Source organism: Schistosoma haematobium, chromosome 2, assembly GCF_000699445.3.
Source record: "Schistosoma haematobium chromosome 2, whole genome shotgun sequence".
NCBI lineage: Eukaryota > Metazoa > Platyhelminthes > Trematoda > Strigeidida > Schistosomatidae > Schistosoma > Schistosoma haematobium.
This window is the reverse complement of record NC_067197.1, coordinates 11,644,800-11,672,711: the sequence shown is the minus strand read 5'-3', so window position 1 is coordinate 11,672,711 and position 27,912 is coordinate 11,644,800. Positions and strand designations below refer to the sequence as shown.

Genomic DNA, 27,912 nt, shown 5'->3' with positions numbered 1-27,912 from the left:
GAATGCATATTCTAAAAAAGCCGACGCTAAATATTATTTCAGAGTATGGTTCGTGTTTGTTTACAACGTTTTTATTCACAAAATAAGTGGAATCTGGCATATATATGTGTATATTCACGTTTATATTTGTCCCACAGGTACAGCAAAAGTACTTTAAGAAGATGAATAACAAGGAAGCAGAAAAGATAACAATGGCGGTTGTGCAGAACGACATGGAAAACTGAGTTTAGGTTTCTTAGTAATTGATTAACTGATAGAATATCTCACTTTATCTTTAAAAATAACTCCATGAGCCAGGGCAGGAGTTATGAACTTAAAATTTTTTCTACAATTATTTAACCACCTCTAAAGTCCCCAAACCATTTTTAGTTCAAAAAATCATTTTACTACTTATTATTCTGTGTTGTTTACACTTTCGTAGTAAGAGCTGATATTTTTTATACTGCTTGTACACGTTGTGCAATTTTAAATCCATTACCTTTAGAGTAGCCCTGATTGAGCTTTTTAATCTGAAATCGGTTATCAAAGGTTAGTTACAACGCTAATCATGACTGTAATCAAACGCATCAAACTCTTTATGTTATTTAAAAACGCCAAACAACCAATTGTAGATTTGGTGCTTTTAAATAACACTAACTCCTCTGGTACGTAAAAATAATAAGTTTATTCACAAACGTGCGCAAGTGAGTTGTGTTTACACGCACTTCATAGTGAAGTTACGACTACTAATAAATATAACCTATTCTGAATCATTTCAATCAACGACCTGTAAGCGTAATGTTTCTCAAGCAATTCTTGATATCAAATTCTGACCAATAACAGCAGATATTTTTTGCTAATTCCTGTATGCTACTTTCAAAACTCCTCCCAGCTTCGAATTCGCCCCACAATATTGTTTTTAATATAATAAGTAAGGAATTTAGATGTGGCTAGTTTTTGTCTTAAGGTAATGTGAGGGGTGATCAACGTTCAGGTATAGAACATGGAATGTTAGCTTCATATGATTCTAAAAAGTCTAAAATATTCAATCACCGTCAGCATAGAGTGACACATATTCTTTGACTTAGTTGCCACAGCACATTTGCACACGATAATCATAAAGTGTATCATTAAGAGGTTGGAATAATGTGACATTAAAGAAAAAGAACAGATCCAGAAATTTGCCCAAAAATTAGGGTGAAAAAGTATGAACAAATAAATTCGAGATCTGGAGGAATAGAAGGGGTTCATCTTTCATATAGTGAACAGTTTCAAGGTGTTTTGTCAGCGATACAATCCCTAACTAATTCTCTTATTAAGTACTCCACTAAACGAATCAGTTCCCCATACATGAATATTGAAAACGAATGCTAGTTGTTCCATAAATGCTTGAAAATACAAGTATACAATAAATCATTGAATATTTAAGTTTCAATGCGAAATCAATTGTAGACACTCGATTGACCACATTATTATTACTATGTTCTAATGAACGGTTGTGTTTACGAAGATCATAGTTTCATCAGTCTAAGACGAAATTTAAAGTCATTAGAGAGTCACTAATATATGTAGTACTTCTGCGTGAAGGCACCCTATAGTTGGTCAATGAGTATTTTACTTTATATTTTGCGTATCGCTCGTATAGAATATGAACGTCGTGCTCAGGTTTTGTGTTTCAAAAATCTTCAAGGAAGCACAGTTCTTTCTTTGAACTTGAAACGAATGATAAGTTATAGTATAAAAGTTTTCAAGAATCATTACATAAGTGAATAGCATACTTACAGGTAATATCTTCTTCACACTTCGTCACACTCATTTGGCACAAATATTAACAAGATTGAAACATCCCAATAAAAACACAAACTCGAAACTGAATGCCACCTTTTTATGACGGTTTAACAATCATTTTCAACTCAATTATTGCAGATTTAAAGACGAATGAAACATTTGTGCATTTTGTGACAATGTTTAGTTTCTCGAGTCTCAAACTGTTTTAAACATACATGCTTATTTCATCTGTTAAATCACTGAGATGTTCCCGGAAGTGGATGACCATAAATATGGAATATAGTGTTACTCAAAGAGCTAGATCTGGATCTGGGTAACACATGATTAAACTTAAGTGACGCGTAACCAAGTGAATAGTTCTTTCTTACGTGTACAAACAAACTCAAGGTCAAAAAGAAACCAAAGGTAAAGTATAGTCCTGTCATATTTTTTGTCACAGTATATGTAAGATCCATCTATTTTCAGCAGCAAAAAATAAGGAAAGATGTCGTGAAACTTATGGTCCAATGTTGGAGAGGGATAGTCTGGTGTGCAGTGGCCTATTTAAAGAATTTGAGTAGTCTAATGTCTCAGCATCTTACCTATTAGTTAATAGTTTGAACCAAACTCTAAAACTTCCTTTCTCAGTCCTAACATTCTTTGAAAGTATTTTCCGCGTGAAAAAATATATATAGTCTTCAGGGATTACTATAGTAATTCAAGTGAGGCACGTCAATAGTTACTGCACGCAGTACTGAAAATCCCTATTCCTATTTATAAGTTAATAAAATGTGGAAAACCAGTTTACTACAACTTTGGAATTAACATTATAGCAGAAGATATAGGATGAATCGTTTCAGTCTATTTTTATGAGATAAATCATCATTTTGTACCGTCATTTTCACAGTCATTTGCTTCCTATTCTCTCTTCTCTGCGGGCCATTTAACCCTACTCCCGTCACTTTTTGGTCGAAACCATGTATATTCATGCCTTGTAAGTCGACATTACTGTAGAAAAACATATTGAATGTACACAAGCAATCTTAATCTAAAACTTAACTACATAATTCGTCGTATTGCCGTAAGAAATATGTTACTTGACGCTAGATAATAAGCTTTCCGCATCAGCTGTTTACGAAATAGCTACGTTATCTGAAGCTCCCAAACTTTGGTTACATTGGCGTTTGCCATTTTAACTAATGTTTACTATCCGCTTTGCATTTAAAGATGCCACAAGTATTCGGAGTTTGACAGCACCAAAATCAGTAACAACTTTTATTATCAAGATGTACCAACCCGGCCAAATCAAACATCGGAAACTAAGAGGTTTGAAGATATATTTGATAAGCTATTGATGTATCGAGAAGTGATGAATCTAAGCTGGCTATAGATTGTGGAGGATGTGAAGCACGGCATACCCATCCTTGAACAGTTGCGGATACGTAGCTAGGAGGTTTCAACTAGATGAGTCTACAAAAACTGACGAGGTCAACATCGAAATATCGAGGACTTACAAAGCTATTGACTTTGGGTATTTATTTACGGCTACACATTTAATGTGATCTCATACGGCAAACCATGACTCGACATCTCTATTGCATGTAAGTCATCTTAATTCCATTTGCGGCTTATTAACTTGCATTTCGGGTTTGAGAAACATCGAAACGTCGTCTAAAATTCTTGACGAAACTAACTATAATCTTCGTATACGTTTGTATTTACGCATCCAACTCTTACATTATTATTACGCAAACTAACGTTCACATCAACTAGCAATATAAATTATTTCGCTGTGACATTTGAGCACATCCTAACTTATTCATTTGTTCTACTTCAACGTCGTACTTTCCGCGATTTATGAAGTATCTTTTCCTCGTGGCTGTAATCTATCAAATCAGTCCAACACATAAATCAGATTTTCACATACTCGACGATATAATAACTGTCCTGTTCAACTGGCGGTCTGACGGCACAATCATTCGCACGAATCATCAGTTTATACAGTCAAGCAAATATCTTGCAGACTGAAAACGACAGTGTTGTTTCTACACCACCACTGACAGCGTTTGCATCAATATTGTTGACATGAGTCTGGAGTGACAGTCCTGTTTTCTTATGTTCTCTTATGTTTCCTTGTTTTCTCCTTTACTTATTATAACGAAAATCATCAGCACTCAAAGCTCTGACGAAAAGTTGATCGATAACTTCATGATTTCACTTCTGCACTTCCAGTTAACCTGCCAAATATACACATTAATATGGTCTAGTTCATCAATGGTAATACAACAATAATAGAACTATTTCCAAAATGGTGGATTTATCATGATGTGACTGCCTAACCTATAAGATCTTACGCAGAAATCACACCGACTCGTCCTACCGTGACAATCAGCAATATGACTTCTAACATTTTCGAAGAGCACATATGTCCCGGTAATAGGGTAGCATATTGGATACAAAAAGAAAAACGTTATAAACATTGACCACGCCTGCATGGTCGAGCCGTGCCAATTCGATTCCTTTCTCTCACGTTACCACTGTCGGTTTTCTCTTAGTGTTACATGTTAAGTGTTAAATCCTCAGTGACTATACACTCAGCTTTGAAGATCGTGTGGTTGGGAATAAATGCCATTACACTGTAGCGTGGGGTCGAGTCCCAGTTGACTATGAACACCACTACAAAGGAATGCGCGCCAAATAAATCCATAAAATCCCACGGAAGCTAAATATCAGAAGGCAGTTAATGGACCAAGTCGAGATATATTTGCTGGCGATCTCATGGTATCGAAAGAGTACCGAGATCGTGCCGGGATACAAGCTTGGTTACAGAATGTAACCGAATTCGCGCGAGGTCACAATCAAAGTGTGTATAATGTATGTTTTTAGCAGAGTTAAACAAAGAGCACATTGAAACGGTCACTGGCACAATTGGTTATAATAATAATTGTTTTCATTAAACCAATCGTGTTCTCGTGATATAAGTGAGTCACTACAACATTCTCTCTCTCTCCCCAGAATTGACGTAATTCTGGTTCGATACCAAATCACGTGGGATTGTCGCTCTCTAGAGGTTACCGAAAGAATATTAGGAGTCCTCCAGGCATTAATAAACTGAAAAGTAAGTCAGAAGTAGGGCGGCAGCAATTTCAGAATGTTTGGTTTCATTGTTAATACACTTAAAATGAGAGGTAAACAAAGTGGGATTATAATAAAGAAGAATGATCAAATATGGAGATATTTTACTAATGTACATCACCAGCGTAGATGATCTATGTCGAAAATGATTGGAGGCCTACTCGAGTTAGACGTGAATGATGTGACAAACTAGCTAATATCGAAGTCACACCTCATGGTCGGCACCATACGTGGACTACCCCGTTGACGTATCAAGGTACCACAGATGCTTTGAAGACTGTACAACACAGTGGACATCATTACAGAAATATATTAGTTAAAGTAGAAACAAGAGAAAGTAAGACTACTGCCGCATGGGCCAGTCCATGGCATATGACTAACTGATGCGTGTTGGTTGTCACCGACCTTGACGAGGATCGACGATTTGCTCGATATTCAATGACCCAAATGCCGGATGATTTGGCTAGGGCTTAGTGACATTTTGCTGGCCCTACACCAAGTTACTTTAAACTGCATGGAAATAATCGTTAGTTATTGGCTTAACATATGGGTAGTATGAGTACGTTGTGCTTAAAAACAAAAAAGTAATCAATGTTGTAAAGATTCTGATAATAGTATTATCTTTGGTTTAGACTAGAAAGTTGATTTTAATGTCGGCATTCTGTCCGTAGTTATTAATTTCCAATTTCATTTTTATTATTAGGCTAGATGAAGTAACAGGAGTATAACCATGGAGAGGAAAAATTCGATCTAGTGTCCTAGTTGGTTTGTTCATTTTAATTCGTTTATTTAGTTACGGGGAGATTTATCCAATTTTCATAAAGCCTGTGACAAAGTTCAGTAATAAAACTAATACATACGAATTATTATTCAAAATATTTTAAAACGTAAGAGGTGTTAATTATATGGATTTTGGTCAGATAGCTAACGGTAGTTCGTCAAACGCGAGTGCAACCGTGAGTAAAATACTCTGATTTGCAATAGACCAAGTATTCATATTCATACATACTTACTGATGGTGTATACAAGTCAGTTGCAAGTATCAAGATTGAGATAGTATAGAGATGTTTGTCTATGAATGTGAGCACTTATAAGGCATTGAAATCAAATAAGCTTATGTGCCACAAATATATGTGACTTATTGTACGACGCTTTCGGATGAATAAATCTTTACATGATAAAAATAGGTGCTGTCTATATGATTATGAGGGAGAAAATAAGTTGTAACATATGTATAGATATAATTCGACATTTCAACGATACAGACTAACTCTCTACTATAAATCAATGTTAATACAAACATCTGCACCAATTAATAACACACTTTTAGTACTATCAATATAGTATCTTCACACTTGCAGAGGACTGAAGGTTGCTTATCTGAGAAACTCAGTCACTTAACAATGCAATTTATTTCAAAAAGGCTTGAGGGAACTTGAAAATATCATAGTTTTTTATTGTCATCGTTAACTGCCTAACATTAACCCAACCTGAAAGTCATACTTTTTAGCACATCAACAAATCTAACATTCCCAGATTTATCATTACTTGCTATTTCCTGACCAGTGGCTGCCGTCTTTTTTCCATCGGTCTTACATCTCAGCAATGGTCAGAGCATTCCTATCCATCGTTCGGCAACCTATGGAAAGCGACTGCCCCCGACGAGTATAGTGTCGATTCAAATGGCCGTCCAATTCAGTGATAGAGTATTGTAGAGGCAGTGAGATGTCTCTGGGCCCTAGCTAAATCAATCTGTAAACGGGTCGCTGAGTATCGAACAGTCCACCACTCAAGATCAAGGACGACCAAGGAGCATCAGTTAATTGCGTACCATGGACTGACCCACGAGGTGCTCGCACTTTGTTGCTTGTAGCTACCCTTAATATATTTATGTAATGACGTCATTCGTGTTTTACAGTCATCAAAGCAGCCACAGCGCCGGGATACAACGAAAGGATAATCTACGTCGGATACTAACCGCGAGGTGTGACTTCAGTGTTAGGTGGTTGGTAACACAACCGTCATCTAACTCGAGTAGCCTCCAAACATTTGATACAGATCGTCTACGTCAATGGTCTGCTAGACTAGCATTATGAATGCATCCTAAACTTATTCTTTTTCATCTCCATCGTTGCTTAAGTTTGTCAATTACTGAGAACACTTATTGTCTTATCTCAATGTTGAGTAGTATTCGATTTCGACTAAGTCGGTCAGCTGATCGAAATAACTATTCAACTACGATTATGAAGGTATATCATTGTTATTTAACAAGCATCAGTAGCATGTTAGTGTCCCTATATGATATATCTTTTAAAATACCAACTCCTCGTAAGTATAGCTACAATGTACTGCAAACACATATGTCTGTAGCATATGTAGGCAAAAATCGATCAGCTGTCGAATATAATTTCATCGTCTGGCTTAATCAATTCATACACAGTTTAACGTCAGGAATCATCACCTAGAATGTTTTTTTCCTTACTTCATCACTGCCAGCTTAATTTCTATTTGCAGATATCCATGGTCAAATAGAAAATACAAATACCAGAAATTTACGGTGTTTGGACTATAAATTTACTGCAACTTTAGATTTTGCTTGGACTGTTCGTTCAGTCGATGCTACATATCTACATAAGCTATTTCTAGACTTATACAAATCCAGTCTGCAACACTGCATTAGACTAAGAATTAGATCGATAATATTTCGTATATGATCCAAATTCTCTTAGATTCAAATCTTCAATATATAGGCGTGAGTGAGAAAATTAACAAACTCCATACACATTTTCAATTTGAAAATTTAATCGAACGGACAACAGGTTTTAAGTCTAGTCTCTTGTTAGCAATTCTTAAGGAAATGAAAAATGATCATGTCATCAACGAAGATATATACCAAGAGGACCAATAATACCACGAAGGCTTGCTTATAATACACAAACCCCGACTACTTTTAACGTTCTTGTTGGTCGAATTCATGTTCTAAAATTACTTATTTAGCCTCAAATTTTAATGGGCCTATATGAACACCAGACGCCATAGAAAAAGCTATCGTTATACGACCGTTTAAACAGAAAAAGATGACAGCAATACACAGTTACTTTAATACTTTATTTGAATAAATACAAAGTACTCGTTACAATAGCGATGGTAAACCAAAACGTCATTTCCTAAAACAGTAATATATATTTTGAAATTATGAAAACGTTACAAGATTCATTTATGTCCTATATATCATGAAACCTTGGGTAACTTAGCATAAAAATTATTTACATACAACTGGAGAACATAGATTTTTACGTTTAATGTAATCAAGAATGTAAACGAAGAAAAAGATCAGCTACAAACCATGCTGTATGACATTTGTATTCACAGTTAATTAACCTAATAAATGAAACGAAATTAAAATCAAAGATAATCAATGAATATATAGACTTGTTAATAAAAAAATAAAAAGCAAGAGGTTTGCTAATGATTTCATTTCTTATTTGTGTAAAGATGAAGTGTAAATATTTCATATATATATCTGTAAACGTTATCAAATGTATCGCAGTAATATTGATCAACGTCGCAGTTAACAGAATGAGACGAATCACCTACCAGTAAAACGACTTCTAGGCCATCCATATGAAGATATATTGTCTATAAATGTCCAACTTCAAACAAAACAGATTGATTAACTGGTCGATGAAAGTCAACTTAAGCTTATTCTTCGCGGTATTTTTTACAGAAATATTACTGCAGCAGAATGAAATCAAAAGTACAAGTACTTATAAACTATTGCCTATGCAAGATACTCAACGTCCTTTGGTCGGATACCGACAGCAACAGCCTACTGTGGGAGTAAACAAACCAGCTTCCAGCTCAAGAGGATATTAGGAAAATACGATGGAGGTGGATAGGACATGCATTACGGAAATCACCAAACTGCATCACGAGGCAAGAGCTAACTTGAAATCTTGAATGGAAATGGAAAAGAGGAAGACCAAAGAACACACTGTGTCGATAATCGGAAGTAGATGTGAAAAGGATGAGTAGCAACTGGAAAGGATTGTCTAGAACAGAGTTGTATGCAGGATCCTGACGGGTGGCCTATACTCCTCTACGAAGCGCAACATGCGTAAGTGATTAAGTAGAAATAAACTCAGCAACTGGCGATGCCACCCTTACAACCTAGAAAAAATGAGTATATCGCAGAATCATGCTTCCATAAATTAACAAAAGTATGTTTAATACTATTAAGACAAATCTGTGTTTCAAAGAAGCATTAAAATTTTATTCAATAATGAACTAATCGAACGCAATAACAAACAATAAAACGCGCATAAAGAAATAAAACAAGGTGAGTTAAAATAAACTGAAAACAAACCATGCAACAAAACATTCTAAAAGACATTATTGTGAAAAAAGTTGAAAATAGTTCTTACTTAGATAATTTATCTGACAAAACTGTTAATTGATGCAGTTCAGAAGGTGTTATTGAAGATTTCAAAGATTCTATACTTTCTTTGTGTTGTGATTCAGACTCATTCGAATCATTTAGAGATGCACTAGACGATGATTCGTTGTATTCATTCAACTTAGCCTGATGTTGCAGGATAAGAGATTCAATACGGTAACGTTGTTCAATTAGACGACTGAAAAGGGAAAACATATATACAACTATCACAAGTACAGATATTTGACAATGATTTCAATTTATAGGATCATCAATTTGACAGACAAGTCATCGATATCAAGGTTTGAATAATAGAGATAACAATTTTTAAGAATTGTAAGTATAGGGTTGTGGAGATTGTTGGAGTTTCATTGAGACCATGAATCGATCAATGTTGGGCCACCAACAAAAGCCTGGAAGCACTGGATGACCGTTTCGTACTACTATGAGACTTCTCAGCAGTGCGTATCCACGACCATACACACGGAATTCAAACCTAGGACCTCCGGTCTCGCGCACAAACACTTGACCTCTAGACCACTGAGTCGAGATCCAACAGTATTAACGTTTAAGGTCTATATATATATATATATATATATATATATATATATATATATATATATATATATATATATATATATATATATATATATAACTACAAGAACTTCAGATTCTTTTAGATGAAGATATTATCAATGACTGAAAATTAGATGTGACAACAATGAGTAATATCATATTACACGCTTTAAAAATCAACACAACAAAGCAAATTAAATAGCATACCTTTTCTGTGAAAATTCATAATCACGACGCAAAGAGATACGATAAACCTCATGTTGTGAAAGTTCAATTACCAATCGAGCAACTTGCAACAAATTGATGGAATACAAACAAAAGATAGTGTCTGCTGTGTATTCCTTTGTTCGCGATAGTTCCTAATATATTTATAGATTAATAGAAGATGAATATATATATAACTATTCAATTGCCCTTAAAAATGATTTCCTTCAAGAACAAAAACTAACTATTCAGCAAGTTACACAGCTAAAGAACATCAAATCTCGAAGTGAGAACAATGCATCAAGGCCACGAAACTAGATTTTAATAATTTGTATTTATAAACCAAGTCAATTTATTCTATAATACAGAAGCAACTTAATTAAAACTAAAGTTTCATAATATTTGAAGTTTATTTCCCTAAATTGATAATTATGTAGCAACGGAATTAATGTTAACCAGTTTTTATCAGCTTTAGAGATTTTCTATAAAGAATTCAACTATCTCCCTAGTTTTATAATTTATTTCATGAACTGACCTTAGTCAGAAAACTATTGAAGACTGCGAAGCACTGGACAGTTTGTTTCGCTTTAGTATGGGACACAACAGGAATGATTACCAACGGCTGCAGCCTACATTTTATCATTGATTTTTCGTTATTCCAATACACAACACTTTTTTACCGTAATTCCAAAGACACTGTAAAGATATATGTAATAATCGTTAGACTAATCGACGGCTTGAAGGATCTGTAATAAAACTTATACGAACGATTCGGCCATTAAAACAATATGGATGTTATCCAGACCAAATTACAACACATTAAAAAAAACATCATTTTCAGTAATTATGAGAAGCCCTAAACAGGCCAAAGCGATCACCTGCTCCGTCTACGTCTACATGAACACCATCTAGTAGTTAAATGCCAAGAAACAACTTCTTTCAAACCAATACATATGAACAACCATGAACATGATTTCAATTGAAAAACTGTTAAGATACTGGACAGAAGGCACATAAAGAAAGCTAGTGAATTCTTAGAAGCATGACACTCTGGTAACAGATCAATCAATAGACATTGAAATTAGCCTAATCCACCAACTAGTCAGGAAAAGGATAAACAACCCCAAGGTTATAGGTGGAAACAATCAAAACAACCATGTGAATAACGCCCACGCACACGCATGGATAACAACCAAACAAATTCTTCTCGGTCAACAGAACAAGGAGATAGTCAATATTGTGGAGAAATTCTAACAATTCATTTCTTATTGACGTCTGTAGTGATGGTATTGTCGGCAAAGATAATGTAAACTTAATGATCAAACCATCCAGCTCACAGAATGAAACATCCTGGAAATCATTACCCTGAGCCATAAACATTTTCCACAATCTCAATATTAGTAAAACTATTGGTAACATTTATGCATAAGTCAATATGTAAATTACAACTTACAGTTGTTGTAATAAGTCCCATAGATACCATACGTGGTAGTATTCGTCGGAAATCACTTTGGGGAAGCAATACTTTTCGTTCAACCTATAGAGAACACAATGAAAATGATTTAACAAAAGAAAAAATGATGGCAAGAAAGGAAATTCAACACTTAATTGTATAATTAAGAAGTTAACTATAAAAGAACAAGCGAGATGTAGAGATAATTTCTAGAAGTCTAAAATAAAGAGTAAGAAATGAAAATAAATCTAATAATAATAATAATAATAATAATAATAACGATAATACGATATCTGCTTATAATACTTGTGACTTAAAGGGATATTGAGGCAATCCGCATAGGATGCATATATACTAATAAGAGACTGGTCAGTTGTAGTCCTAAACATCAATGCGAAGATTCAAACAACCAATACAAAAATGAAATAATATGATTAATTCGGAAAGTAGATAACATTAAGTGAAAACATTTTACAAAACAAAATGAAAATGAAGCTTTATGCTAATTAATTGCAATGTGGTCGATGAATCAAGAAAGTGTTCTCTTTCATACAACTGTGATAATGCTCATAGTAATTTGGCCATTTAGAAATGTGATGATCAAAACAGCGAAACTACTACTTTCCTTTCAACATCATGGCAGTCAATTTATACCAGAATGAAAATATCTCGTTTAAAATAGTCAGTTATAAAAAAATAAACATAAATTAAATGATCGTTTGATAGTAATTAGTGTCATGTTAACGATACTTTAATGCTGATCGAAATTCATTGATCTAACAAAGCATATTCCATTTTCCAATAATTGAAAGAGTTTAATAAAACGTAAACCTAGTTGAAATATTATTATTTCAGGGTGTTTCGGTTGTGTTACTGATAAAATGTACCCAGTAGTACATAACTTTACTTAATTTAGTGCATTTCGGTAATTATTTAAAAATTCAAGCACTCCACTTTAAGCCATACAACAGTGTCCACATAGACATTGTTCGAAAAAAGTGAATGTTATTTCGCTGTGTGCTATTTAAACGAAAACAAACTCTAATAATGATATTTTGATGCTTCTATAAAAACAACATAACTATTATTACACTATGGATAAATTTATGTAAAAATTGTTGTCCATAAAAAGGGGTTTAACCAATAAACCGAACATTAGATATTTCAAAACGATAATAATCGACCACAATCCATCAAAGTAAGCATAAACAAGATATTTTATGAATGTGTGATTATTTTATGAAAAAGGATCATCACCAAAATAAGATAATTTATTACGAAGGAAAACAAAATGAAAATATGTACTCATATCGAAACTACTGAAAAGTTGAGCATCAAAACTAGTATTCATTCACCTCTTCTAAATTTGAAGGTCCAGAAAGCAGAAGAAATCGGAAAATACGTAACCCATTACTTTCAAAGCTAAGTTTCAAAATAAAAACGGGAAAAAAATGTTAATTTATAGTAGACCAACAGCCAGCTATAGATAACGTAAGACCTTTTATCATGAGTGATAGACAAGAATAAAATATACTGGATTGAGCACATATATGAACTCATCAGCCCTTGTGGTCTGGTGTGTGACGAAATCTCAGCACGGATACAGAAGGCTCGACTAGCTTTTACCAACTTGCGTCATTTATGGCGTAGGCGAGATATCCGTCTATCAACCAAAGGACGTGTTTACTGCGCAGCAGTTCGTTCCGTCCTACTTTATGGCAGTGAAACATGGCCGGTAAGAGTAGAGGATATCCGTAGATTACTAGTATTTGATCATAGGTGTCTTAGAAACATTGCTCGTATATCCCGGGACCATCGAGTAAGTAACGCAGTAGTTAGGAAACGGGTACTAGGTAAGGATGGCAAATCGATTGATGAAGTGGGGAAACTTCATCAGTTGAGATGGCTGGGACACGTGTTACGTATGCCCAACGACCGACTGCCTCGACGTGCTATGTTCAGTGGTATAGGAGTAGGTTGGAAGAAAGCTAGGGGCGGCCAAACCGAAACATGGCACAAGTCCATGAAGTCACTGACAAGTGAACTGAGTCATGTTGGTAGGTGTAGACTACCTGGTTGGGGACCGCGAGATGATAGCAACCGATGGTTAGAGAACCTGAATGACATGGCTCAAAATCGTTTGCAATGGCGCAGGTGCATCCACTCTCTGTGTTCTCCCAAATTCTAATCTTCTGATTTCTTTATGTCCCCTTCTTTTTTTTCTCTTTCCAAATTTATTTCACTGGATTATACTCTTTAAATAACATCTCCAAACACTAATTTTCCTGATTACTGCTTATACTCTTATTATCTCTACCACTACGGGATTTGAACCGACCACTGCATCTCTGTGCTAATGTGGTGTGGCAACTCGAACTGATGTACGTACGTACGAAGTTCTACGTTGTTACTGACTGACTGACTGCACATATATGAATCATGGTCATAATAACACAAATGATATATTCACTAGAGGCCTATAGACATGCTTCGCAAACCCAAGTGACTAAACAAAAATCAACATTTGAAACTGATGGTGAGTAGGTTCAAAAAATTTCGAATTTGACAAAAAACTATGATTCAGTATTATTTCAATGTTCAGTGAGTAATAATTAAAAAGGATTGAAATTTAACAAAACTTAACTTCAAAAGCTATACTAAGTTGATTATACATGTTAGAGTGTCATTCATAGATGTAATTTAACGTTTTAAGTAACATATACCTAGACGTTATTATTATTATGAACTTCAGTAATAAATGTAATATTTTATATATTCGGTTTCCAAATACTTTCTGATAAGTTGATCTATACGATTTAGCTACTCACATATTAAGTCGTAAACAACAAATCAAAACTATATAGCTCAGTTGAAAAATGGACGTAGTGGTGCAGCAGTATTATTTTATTATTATTATTTATTTAAACACATAAACATTGGTACAAGGAGGCACCAAGTAGATATGCGCCACATAAATCATTCGATTTGTGTGAGGGCTGTGATACTGCCCGGGTGCCCAGACCGAAGCAGATGGTTTTCTTAGGGGTCCACACCCGGAGCCTTTGACCTAAAAGTTTGACCCACAAGGCAGTAGAGTATCGTGAGGAGATGCAGTCCCGTGGTAGCCGGTGACCAACGATTGGTTCATACGCCATTTGTTCCCTCAGGATACTGGAGCCCATGTGTACCATTGGTTTGGAATCCGGTTAAAGCGCCGGACATTCGCTTTCCGTCCTCTTAATTTCGTAAACAACAATAATGCCACGAGAAGGCATTGGGTAGGACTTCCCTGGCAGAGGCTGTATACGCGTGGCCGTGTGAGAGCATTTCGAGAGGGATGGCGGGCCCACCCCACCCTCGGTCATGCCAGGGCATTTGAGTGCAGCAGTGCTCACATTTCTTTAAATTTTGAGTCTAAGTATTATTTTATATATCCCTGATTTCTTGGTTTCATTCTTTCCTTTCAAAAGGTATTCTCTATGCTTGATTTTTCTACTATTACGGATTCCCTTGGCTTTTATTTTGTTAAGTGCTTGTCACTATGATAGTGCAAATTTGATGTTCCTTCATCTCGGCTAAAGGCAAAGAAAATTTTTTGTGAGGGGAAGTGAGTATAATTATTATATCACATGTATGTACTCATATTCCGTCTCAAATTAAAACGGCAGGTGATTTATTACAAAAATGGCGTGCTATTGAAGGAATTAGAAAAGGCAACTAGTGAAGTTTTCAACCAGAAAATTCGTGAATTGGTTGAAGTTAAACATTAACACCGTTGGATGCCGGCTCATTAGTTTGGAGGTTAGGCGTTTGCGCGCGAGACCGAAGGTCCTGGATTGGAATCCCGTGTGAGAGATCATGGATGGGCAACGCCTAGGAGTACCATATTAGGACGGAACGGCCGTCCACCGCTTATAGGTTCTCAATGGTGGTCTAACATCGATCGATTCATGATCCCAATCAAAACCATAAAAGTATTAAAAAATAAAATAAGAAAACAACTTACAGGATTTGTATGATATACTCCACATTTTTGATAAATAGTTGTTTAATGACATATTTATAAGCTGATATTATTAAATGTTAAGGAAATTATTACAATAATATAAATGACAAAACTAAACATTTCACTGTATATTGAATGTGATAGATAATGCGTAAAATCTGTTATCTTTTTACATCTTTGAGTGAATATTTCACTACTGACATTAGTACTATATTTTTATTTCTTTCTCTGAAATGAACATTTTTCACTGATTGGAAAAGATAACTGTAAACAAAAGTTATGCACTAAAAATAACTATCGTTTCTATGTAGAGAAAAAAATGTATACTGAAAACATCAGAGCGATAAATTAATTTCTCAATCATGGATCAAGTAAGAATATTTAGCTGAAATGTTACTACTGATTAATTTGTAACAAGTTTGAAAAGTCATGACATCAAAGGAATGAATTACACTTGACAACAACTAGAAAGGAGAGCTTAGAACAAAGTTGGTTGAAGAATCCTGGTCAAACACCTCAAGAGCGATAAGTAAAGTAATAAAAGTTGAAAAAAATTACCCAACATGAAGTACAAATAATGCTATTTCTACTTTCTCTAGTTGGAGAACACGTAATTAATATAACCAACAGTTGGAAATATTCTCGAAAATAGTTGCTAACTAATGAATGCTTTCATCATTTGTCTTCCCTTCGATCATAAAGTTTAGGAAAATGGTTTTATACGTTTTTATCTGACATAAATGCATTCATTTTACTATTCCACTATTTTAGTAATAATCTTGATTGTTTCACCTCAATGTAAATGACGTGGTTGTGAAACTCTAAAATGGTAAGTATTCTCAATTGGTGTTGAAACATCAAAGACCAAAAAAAGGAATACGACATGTGTACATGTAACCAGCTAATCCAGGTTGTTGTAAAAGGAATTTTACCTACAAAAAAAAAGGAAATCTTTAGAAATGAATAAATAAATAATAACTATGCAGTTATCAAAATATAAGGATAAGACATTGATTGAAACACTTCTTGATGATTAAATGAAACACTTTACTAGTTACAAGTTATTTATATTTTTTATCTGATTTACAACTTTTAAAGTAATTGAATACATAAGTAAAAGTTATACTGAATTTTAGATGATTCTATCATATTGATTACTGACTGATCTCGTACTAATTGTTGAGCACATAAATCCTGAAGATGGAATATATCAATCGATATGATGTTATTTATAAAGACAGTAAGAAATTTATGAATAAATCACTCTATGGAGTCTTAGAGAGGTGAATATTTAACATTGGGTTCGAGCCTGTCATTGTCTGAGACTTATTTACTGAGTCCATTAGAGTGCGAGTAGATTACTTTACGATTGAGATATTTACACTGATTGCTAAAAATCAATAAACTCACTCATATGTAAAACTATTTTTTAGAGAGTCAATCATAGTTCGGACGATTAATTATTAATGTAGGTTTAAGTCCTTAAAATACCAAAGAAATCTCTAAGCTGACAGATATGTCTTAGTGATTAAGTCCCAAAGGCTCTCGACTATATTGCCAAAGACAGAAAACACTAAGAAAATGTTACGAGATAATACAAATCTCTCCATAGACGTTGAGGTTATGGGGCCTATACAGCACCATGAAGTAGCAAATTTTATACGTTCAAACAACGTGGAGGAAAAATAACCCTGAAGTATTCAAAGAAAATGCAAAAGGTGACGGTAGATATTTGAAAATTTTTGTGGATTGAGTGAAGAGTATAACAATTCACGTTTCACTGAATCCGAAAGCTAAATAATTGTGTTGATTATGGATTTTAATTTTGTGCACGATTAGCTTGAAGTACTATAAATTCACTTAGCGTGCAAAAAACACTGATAATTAAAATGCTTACATTTAATACTAGCAAAAAAGCATACCATAATTACCTCATCATCTATCAATAAGGATATATACGAGGATATATGATCCGGTACAATTCGCATACTTCGCAAAAGCTGTCGTAATAAATAAGCAAATTACAGAAAAGTTAAAGAGAAGGGCAAATCATTATTTATGATGAACAAAACTACCGCATATTTTATCACGCTGTTATCAAGGATAGGAGGATTATGTTGAAAAACGGATTATGTTGAACAGACCTCAAGACATAGTTTCAGTTCATAAATTCATTTAATTGTTGGTTTCAGTTATATAAAGTGATGTCGTTTCTTAAAGATAGCTATTATTTGATATATCCACATTAATTATATCTTAACTAACAGATTTTTCTTTACAGTTGTCTTCATCAGTCTTGTATTCAAATTTGATTAAATGATTAAGGAAAAACTAAAAAGCTTCCCTGAAGCACAACGATTTCCAGTATATAACACCGGATGTTCCCTTAACCAATCACAAGTGGATCAATACTTTTCCAAAATCAACTACAAATTTATTTATGAATTTCATTGTACTTGAAGCAGCAAGTGAGTAGGAAAGACTGACAGAAGCACATTTACAAGGTTTATGAACATATTCCTCGAAAGCTGTGTTTTAAACAAGTAAACTGTCTACAAGTGCGATCACTAGGCATTTAATGGACAGTAGATATAACGTAGGTGCCTCTAATCCTAAGAAGCAGCAAACATCGCCTTTACTTTGCTTTCCAAAGGCCATTACTATTAAGCGCTTTCCATTTGACAATCGTATAAATAAAATATGCTAAACCTCTTGTTTCCATAGTAAAACAATTACATTGTTTCAACAGTTGTCAACTACATAATCTTATTTTATTTTGTTTTACCATATATAGTAGAAATTTCCACTGACATTTATGACTCAGTTTGATTATCATTTAGTTGTTAAAAAATGTCTTTTTTCACTATCTCATTATTTTGATGCCATCCACTTTCTTATATGACTAACTTTACTTTCAACATGTAAATACTGAACAATTTTAACTATTGTATTACCCGTGTTTTTGTTCTTCTTGTCTGTTTTCCTCTGTTTCGTTTTGAACTCAACTTCCCTGATTAATGTGTAGGTATAACTGTAACTATGGGTAGTTTGAAGCGAATGAGAAACTTTGAAATAAATCCATGTTATTCTGTGAACCTTCTCAGTTTGTTTAAATTTATTAAACGATCAGTATCTATGAAATTTTTCACAATGCTATCCTTTTTTTAAAGTAAGAATTGTGTCGTATTCTATATCATTGAGTGCTTTGAATATAAGATTCTTATCAAATATTACATATGGTAAATACTATTGTTAGACTAAAATGACATGGTAATCACTTTAACTGAAACAAAATATATACAAAATAGAATTTATTCATTTGGAAAATTTAATATGAGGCAAGTAAAACAACACAAAGAAACCCCTTGCATGAAATCTTCAAGGCCAAAGGAAAAGAGGAAGACCAAGGAACACATTACACCGAGAAATGGAGACAGACAGACGTGAGAAGAATGAAAAACAATTGGATAGAACTAGAAAGAAAGGCCCAGGACAGAGTGGGTTGGAGAATGCTGGTCAGCGGCTTATGCTCCATTGGAAGTAACAGGCGTAAGTAAATAAAATAATTGAATCATAATTATGAAAAAAAAATTGTGATTTTGTTATGGTATTTACTATTTCAATAAAGGATAAGATGAACCACAAATGGTAAAAAGTGAGTAAAATTTCATTATTCAATTCAATACTTCAAATATTACTGTTTACACATGAAAGAATCAAATTCAGGAAACTGTATATACATATAAGAAACTATAGAATAAATTATATCATTTATTGTTAATGATCCATACTATGAAAAAAGTGAAATATGTAGACCAACCTCTGAACGTGAAACGGCTCCTGACTCTGTAGAGGTGATTCCTGTGCCCCTATTAGCAGCTGTAGCAATACATAATAAATGTGAAAGAATATCACCGCATATCTAAATCAGAAAAGAAAAGATGATCTATAAGTACTTTACCCCCCTCCCCAAAGAAAAGAGGGAAGATTCAACAGATGTACTAGCAGAATAAAATGAACAAGAAAGAGCTTACTTCACCAAGTTTTTCACTTGCCAGCTGACATATCAATCGATCTCTCCACATTGTCTCTAATGTTTTAATATTTGGACAGACCACCAATTTAAGAGATTTCACTAACTGAAGTTAAGAAAATTAAAACAAGACATCATTTTATTTTTTAAAGATTAGCTAAAATGATTGATTAAAAGATAATAATTGAAAGGGTTTGTGGAGATCAATGCAATTTGCAGGTTGTATGTATGAGGAAAATTTATCTCGGTTGGGGGAAATTTTGAAAACCAGGAATTAATGGAATGGTAGATGTTCTGGGTTAGATTCCTGGTGACGTCACTAGTGCACAATGCTGAGTACTCACATACTAAGACGAAGCAGTAGTTTATTGTCTCCTGGTTTCTAAAGGTACTCTGATGGCGATAAATCTGTAATGAATACAGTCAGTCAGTCAGCTACAACGTAGGACCAGGCACATATGTGCATCGGTCCAGGTTGCCATACCGCATCAGCACAACAAGATGAACACCGGATTCATAGTAGTTAATTCAGTGGTGGTAGTATATAAAAGAAATATTGCATATAAGGACATAGTACAGAACAAAAGAATTAGTTCGTAGAAAGAAAGATATAAAGCGATTTTAATCTCTTAGTTTAAGGGAAGACAGAGAGTGCACACACCGACGCCTTTGTGATCTATTCTGAGCCATGTCACTCAGAGTCTCCAACCATTGTTTACGATATTCACACGGACCCCAACCGAGTAGTCTGCATCTACTAACATGGCTTAGACCAGAAGTTAGTAACTTCAAGCACTGATGCCACGTTTTGGTTTGGCCGCCCCTAACGTTCTTCCAGACATCCCCAACACCGGTTAGCAATGCGCGTTGTGGTAATCGGTGTTCAGGCATACGCAACAAGTGGCCCAACCACTTCAGTCGATGAAGATTTACAACCTCATCAACTGATTTACCATAATCCCCTAATACCCTACACGTCTAACCTCACTATTACTTATCCGGTGATCCCAGAAGAATCAAGCAATATTTTTAAGACATCTGTGGTCAAATGCCAGTAGCTTACGAGTATCTCCAACTCTTGATGGCCACGTTTCGCAGCCGTAAAATAGAACAGAACGAACTGCCGCGCAGTATACTTGTCCTTTTATTGATAGACGGATATCTCGCCTTCGCCAAATGTGACGCAAGTTGGCAAAAGCCAATCGAGCTTTTCGAATCCGTGCTGAGATTTCGTCCGATACCAACCCATTAGGGCTGATCAGACTTCCAAGATAAGTGAAGTTGTCAACGCGTTTGACTACTTCATTCCCTATCCTTAGTTCAGGTGTTAACGCAGACCAGTCCTGAAGCAACAACTTGCATTTAGAGGGAGAGAAGCGCATTCCAAACATCCTGGCATTGTTGCTCAGTGTTACCAGAAGACTCTGCATTTTGTCAGCGTCTTCACCAAACAGGACTATGTCATCTGCGTATTCTAAGTCGATAAGTGGACCTCCTGGTAGGAGATCAATACCCGAGAACTTAGTCGACGAGAAAGTTATTTCCATCAGTAGATCTATGATGAAGTTAAACAAAAATGGGGAAAGTGGACAGCCTTGACGGACACCTCTAACAGCACCCCAAGTAATAAATACAACTTGCAAATAAAAACACTAACTAATATATGTAACAGGTTCATGGTCAATAAATAAATTTTTTTGCGAAATCCCCTAGCAGTCTTGTCCAATACCCAATTTCTGTTGTCGAAATTTTCACAAATATACTTCTTTGTTTAATGCCTTCCATACAAATTCCCAATCTAAAATTATTTACAGAATCTTTTTATGAATAAATAAACCAATCAGGAAGAGTATCACATGACAATGTTATTCATAAAGTCATTGTTCACTCATCAGGTATTAACCGATAACAATTAGTGATTTCCATCAGTTTTCCAGGTAACAGTATATTAGATTACCTTTTTCAAACAAGATTTTAATCGTCCAAGTTCATTTTTTGTCGTAATCAACAGTCTAATCGCGATCAATGGGTGCTTAATTTACACCCTGCTCTATCTACTTCGCTTTGAGAAACCGTGACTGTGAGCAGAGTGAATAAACCCTTACTCAAAGTATGGCCACAATTTACGAATCAATAATCAACTGATCGAATAAATATGAGCCAACTATTCAAAAGTGATTAGATGAAATAATTGGACGACCTATACTCATCACAAGTCGAGATGGCTGACTCACCAAGTACAGCATCCATATTCCAGCCAGGACTACCAATATTAACCAGCTGACAAGGCCTAAGTAGATGGATGGGGTTCAGACATGATACCTAGTGATTGAAGACTGAATACCATAACCATTACTCAGCTGGTGTACAAACAACTTATACTACTTACAACAATGAGTATCTAGGATTAATTTAAAGCATTTAGAGGATCATGTTGAAATCTTATGGAAAAATTAATAAAATCACCTCGGATGATTCATCATAACGTTTTACACGTTTACGCACTGGTTCATTATTTCTTTCATTTGCAATAGGCCAGTTAACAAATCCACTAGAAATGTAATTATGTAATGCTTCTAAATTAAAAATAAATAAATTTCATTTAACAACATTAGTAAGTTTATCACTCACTGTTTATTATTCATTTATTCAAGCACGTAGACATTAGTATAAGGGGGCGCCAAAATATATATGTGCAATACAAAGTAGTTACCATTAAATTTGTGTGCGGCCTTGAATACTGCTCAGATACCCAAGCTGAAGTAGGTGCTTTTCTTGGAGAGTCACTCCCTGAGCCTTTGACCCAGAGGTCTAATCCACGAGACAAGGGAGCAACGTTAGAAACTCTTGATCCATGGTAGCCGGTGACCAACAATAGGTTCATACGCAATTCGTTCCTTCAGGACTATGAAGCCTATGTGTACTATTGATTTGGAATCAGGTTTTTTCCACTCCCGTAGGTGAATCCTCAGTACACACCAACCCGGTTTAAACGCCAGACATCTGAACAGTTAACAGCTGGGAAGTAAGAAAGTATTTCGATAGTCGATATTTAGAAAATATCTCAAGAGTGAATAGTTCCATAGCCGAAATAACATGATTAATACCTGATGTAATGTAGGCTCGTAGTCATGGAAACAACGGTACATGGATTTACTTCCTACCATAGAATTTCGTAAACAGCATGCTGCCGAAACATCGAAAAGATATACTTAATTATTATACAATTGAAGAGACTTTGTATGAAATACATCTGGATTCTCAGACCTACTTTAATCTCAGATGAACAACAAATTGTTACTAAGCAAACCTCTTATGTCGATAATTGGTATTTGAAATTGCTTGTAAATACGATATAAAAACACAGAAAACGTTGGCTGGGAAACAGATATTTTGATTAGTTGGTAAAAATAAACTTTTGAAGATAAATCTCTGCATAATCAGCAATATTAAGAAACATCAGTGCATAGATACCAAGCCACGTACCCGGTAATATGAATTAGAAAATAAATAAGTAAAACGAAATTATTGATCTGTATAACAGCTCTTGTAAAAAAAACGAGACGATGTGTAGACAAAAGTCAATTAATATTACTTCTAGCATGGTAAATCGCGCAAGGAAGGCAGGAAGGAAGTGAATTAGGATAGTTCAGGTAACTAACCACATATATCGTCCTTTGGTATTTGCATTTCAGATTCCGAGACATTGACATGTACAGGTGCTTCAGCTGTTCGAGAAGGTACAGCCGATACATTAGTTTCCTTGTTAGATTCAACTGACCACAGCTTCGGATTTACAATTTGCAGGACATTGGTTTTAACAAGAGTAGTCACAGTGGTTCCTAAAGCTTCGACATAGCTGTGTTGTTCTTCTACAGGGACTTTATAATAGATTAAAAGTACTGAAGAATAGCCAAATTACGTTTACTATGAAGATGCTTTTTAACACAATACACTAACAGGTCACTTAAAGATCCACGCCCAAACATAGAGAAATAAATCATAGCCTGCTCAGCAACCTTGCCATAGTAATGAAACACGAGTTTGCAAAGCAATGGAAGTCTAAATGAAGAACAATATCCAAGTCAGTAAATTATTAATATCATCATTACCTTGGCACAAAAAATATTCGTTCATAATTTAAACTGTATTTTAAGATCGAATCTTTCTGTATAGTTAACATGGAATGTCTGATAAGTGAAATAAGGCATCTAAAATGCAGTTATTAATAATTATGAGGACAAGAAGACTAACTTGCAAACTCGACTTGAGTGTAACTTTTTGTGAGAATCCCTTAAAATTTCCGACAAACTTGATGAACCTTTAACACACAGAATATGTGTGCTTACTGTGGCAGCTTCACCAAAATACTTATTTAGAATATAACATGCATATTCAGATGCCGTGTCTGACATTTAAAAATTATTGGTCTGTCCCTAAAACAAAGAAAACTCGAGATCATGATGTATATAAAATATATTTGTGATGTATTTAAATATATAAAAAGTTAACCAGTTAGAAAATCTTGAGCTAAGAGATGCGTTATTGTGGATTGTAATTAGCTGCACATATTGTTTACTTTTTATATGAATATATACAAACATATTGTTCGACGATCGGACCGATGACCTCCAAAAATGATGTATGTCGAACCCTTGTAAACATTAAGGTTGAAGTATAAAATTATGAGTGACTTATACCTGAAAACCTATGAAAAAAGTTGTGCAGAATGAAACACATAATTGAACCATCAAGACTAATTATAGCGTGACGATATGAGAGTACGTCTCATCCCCAATAATTCTTCAACTAGTCAAAAATAACTAGTTGGCTAGATTTAATTAGTTGGGACACTATCCCGTAGGTTCATAATGCTACACTCTAAATATAATAAAATCAAATGGAAACGTTATGGTACCGAGAGCTTAGGGTTAGAATAACATGTACAGCACAATTAAATGTGAATTCACATGTCCCCATGATCAAATGGCTAATGATTTATATTTAAACGGAGAGTTGATTAGCATTACTTAAGCACTGATCACGGATCTGGAAAATAAAACTAGTTTACTTTATAAATAGCTACTTCGAGTAAATAGTCATCTTTGAGTTATCCAATGTAAATACTCGGATGGGTCAGGATGTTTATCATCGCATGTTTCAAGTCCCTGCTTACGGTGATTGTAGCGCAGACTGGAATTTTCTTAGTCTCCTCCTAAACGTCAGCGTGGTGGTTATGAAAAATGGCTCCAACTTCTAAAGAATTGAACTTCACTAAGATGAAAAACATTAAGCTGCTATTTCCGACTCTACGATTCCAACTGTTTGCTGCAACTATAAAGTGAATCACTAATTCTTGACTAGTACCTTTTACTAAGTATACAGAGGAATTGTTAGATGTGGTGGACAAAACACTAACCAGGATTAGTGAGGAGCAGTACACAACAAACAATTTTTTTCAAACAGTAGCAATGATTTTGAGCAACGTTCAGCTACTTGTGGGAAAAAGATCGGTCTTCATAGCTCCCTTTAAATGGACACCAAGAAATTCATCTAGGCGTACTTTACATAAAATATCTGGCAAGACACCTGTGGTATTTCAGTACACAAAAAAGGGAAAAGCAAGAAGCAAAAAAAACAATTGTTCACAACCGTCACGAATGATGGGTTTGAGACTTTGGGAGTTAGTAGGACGATAGCGAAAAAAACAGACCACTGACTCAGTCATGTTGGGCAACTTCAGTGATTCACATAATTTGTGATATAACTGAGAGGATCATTGTGACAACAGGAGTAGATATGCACTGAGTGCAGAAAAAAACAACCGTAATCGCTACCCCGATAAGAAGACTAAGATAATCAACCAATTCAATGTGATAAGCGTTCACTCTGGTATCCCACTAAATTTTTGCGAATTTGGTGATTACGTATTTTAGTACAATATTCTGTTGTATTGTGATAGCAACATTTGGAAGTTGGACCTAATCATATACCACAGGTCACTGCCATCGACTGTTCATGATTACGTAGTTGAAAATCCTGTTATAACCGATCATCCACCCCCACTAATGTAAGTTCCACGACCATAGCTTCCCTAATTATTCCATCTCGAAAACAGCTAATCGAAACCAATCATATTTAGGACTGTTACATGAATTGAACGATCAAATCTTTGTTCTTCTTATCCTGACTTGTGAGGGGGCTACTTGCAATTTTCAGGTTCTAATATAGACTTCGGACACCCAAACAACATAGTTTCCATCAGCGATGAGGCTGAGTGCCAATATTAGGAGTAAAGAAACAGGCGAATTTCGACTGATGAGATCGTAAACTATGATCGACTGAAGTACCACAGATGCATTGAGCATCATTTAATAGATAAACGAATATTGATTGGAGAAGTACAATGAAATCACTTGCGTAATAAGCATAACTTACTGACGTCAGTAAGGCATAAGCTGACATCAGTTAAAGTCAGGTAAATAAATCAGGTCTTTGAAGATCTGAAAATCAGCTTAACCTGTATGTCTACTTCTTTAACTTGCTGTTTTTGCAACCTGAAGTAGTGTCCGTCAAGACTGTCCACTTTCTCCATTTTCGTTTAACTTCATCATAGACCTACTGATGGAAATAATGTTTTCGCCGACTGGATTCTCGGGCATTGATCTCCTTCCAGGAGGTCCACCTATCGACTTAGAATACACAGATGACATAGTCCTGTTTGGTGAAGACGCTGACAAAATGCAGAGTCTTCTGGTAACACTGAGCAACAATGCCAGGATGTTTGGAATGCGCTTCTCTCCCTCTAAATGCAAGTTGTTGCTTCAGGACTGGTCTGCGTTAACACCTGAACTAAGGATAGGGAATGAAGTAGTCAAACGCGTTGACAACTTCACTTATCTTGGAAGTCTGATCAGCCCTAATGGGTTGGTATCGGACGAAATCTCAGCACGGATTCGAAAAGCTCGATTGGCTTTTGCCAACTTGCGTCACATTTGGCGAAGGCGAGATATCCGTCTATCAATAAAAGGACAAGTATACTGCGCGGCAGTTCGTTCTGTTCTATTTTACGGCTGCGAAACGTGGCCATCAAGAGTTGGAGATACTCGTAAGCTACTGGCATTTGACCACAGATGTCTTAAAAATATTGCTTGATTCTTCTGGGATCACCGGATAAGTAATAGTGAGGTTAGACGTGTAGGGTATTAGGGGATTATGGTAAATCAGTTGATGAGGTTGTAAATCTTCATCGACTGAAGTGGTTGGGCCACTTGTTGCGTATGCCTGAACACCGATTACCACAACGCGCATTGCTAACCGGTGTTGGGGATGTCTGGAAGAACGTTAGGGGCGGCCAAACCAAAACGTGGCATCAGTGCTTGAAGTTACTAACTTCTGGTCTAAGCCATGTTAGTAGATGCAGACTACTCGGTTGGGGTCCGTGTGAATATCGTAAACAATGGTTGGAGACTCTGAGTGACATGGCTCAGAATAGATCACAAAGGCGTCGGTGTGTGCACTCTCTGTCTTCCCTTAAACTAAGAGATTAAAATCGCTTTATATCTTTCTTTCTACGAACTAATTCTTTTGTTCTGTACTATGTCCTTATATGCAATATTTCTTTTATATACTACCACCACTGAATTAACTACTATGAATCCGGTGTTCATCTTGTTGTGCCGATGAGGTATGGCAGCTTGGACCGACGCACATATGTGCCTGGTCCTACGTTGTAGCTGACTGATTGCCGTAAATTGCTAGTCCTCAATATCATACTGCTGTTCATAATACCACAATCAAAAACCTTTTGTTCCTTATCCTTATTTGTGTCTTACACGCTTAGATTTCAATTCCTTGAGCGTGACAATTAAAACCATCATGGGCTGCAAGTACAAGTGTATAGAATATTCTATTCAGTTGTTACATATGTAACGACTTGAAGCAATGAAACTTTTCCAAACCCTTCAAGAAGTAAAATTAAAAGAAATTTCGATGAGGATAAATGTAGAACTTTCATTAAAAAATAAAGTGCAAAAAGTACATAGGCTATTCTTATATAAAAATCGATGCACTTATTAATATTATTGAAGAGATAACAACACCATTATGGTCAGGATTCAGCTTGAGCAGTGAATGATAAAAACTCGGATTTCGAATGAGAAATAAAAAGGAAAAAGATAGCCTGTATTCTGCCAAGAACTTGAAACAAACCCACGCGAAAAAACACCGCAGCAATCTAAATCCACCGCAAATTCCAATGTTACTGTTGACAATTTTCGAAAGACCGGTAAGTGGACTCTTGATGTTCGTATTGGTTGCAGAAT

The 27,912-nt window shown here is 35.2% G+C and overlaps 2 protein-coding genes across 2 annotated transcripts in view; both read right to left on the bottom strand.

Annotated features, from left to right (window-relative positions):
* Positions 1-2,109, bottom strand: part of PDE2 (3',5'-cyclic-nucleotide phosphodiesterase) — a 128,097-nt gene extending 125,988 nt beyond the window's left edge. Inside the window, exon 1 of the mRNA XM_051214336.1 lies at positions 1,762-2,109. Within this exon, the coding sequence (XP_051067490.1) occupies positions 1,762-1,795 (34 nt within the window). The 5' untranslated portion in view covers positions 1,796-2,109. The remainder of the gene's footprint in view (positions 1-1,761) is intronic.
* Positions 2,110-7,819: 5,710 nt separating this feature from the next.
* On the bottom strand, positions 7,820-27,912 carry POLR3C (DNA-directed RNA polymerase III subunit RPC3). The gene is made up of 16 exons (XM_035732733.2): positions 27,804-27,912; positions 23,843-24,024; positions 23,701-23,799; positions 23,511-23,650; positions 23,251-23,469; positions 22,055-22,164; positions 19,590-19,694; positions 19,376-19,477; positions 17,487-17,555; positions 16,436-16,487; positions 15,556-15,616; positions 12,905-12,971; positions 11,550-11,633; positions 10,100-10,251; positions 9,306-9,515; positions 7,820-8,262 (listed from the first exon to the last, which is right to left on the bottom strand). The coding sequence occupies exons 2-16, from the start codon at positions 24,001-24,003 to the stop codon at positions 8,190-8,192; spliced, it is 1,704 nt and encodes a 567-aa protein (XP_035585898.1). The 5' UTR covers positions 24,004-24,024; positions 27,804-27,912; the 3' UTR covers positions 7,820-8,189.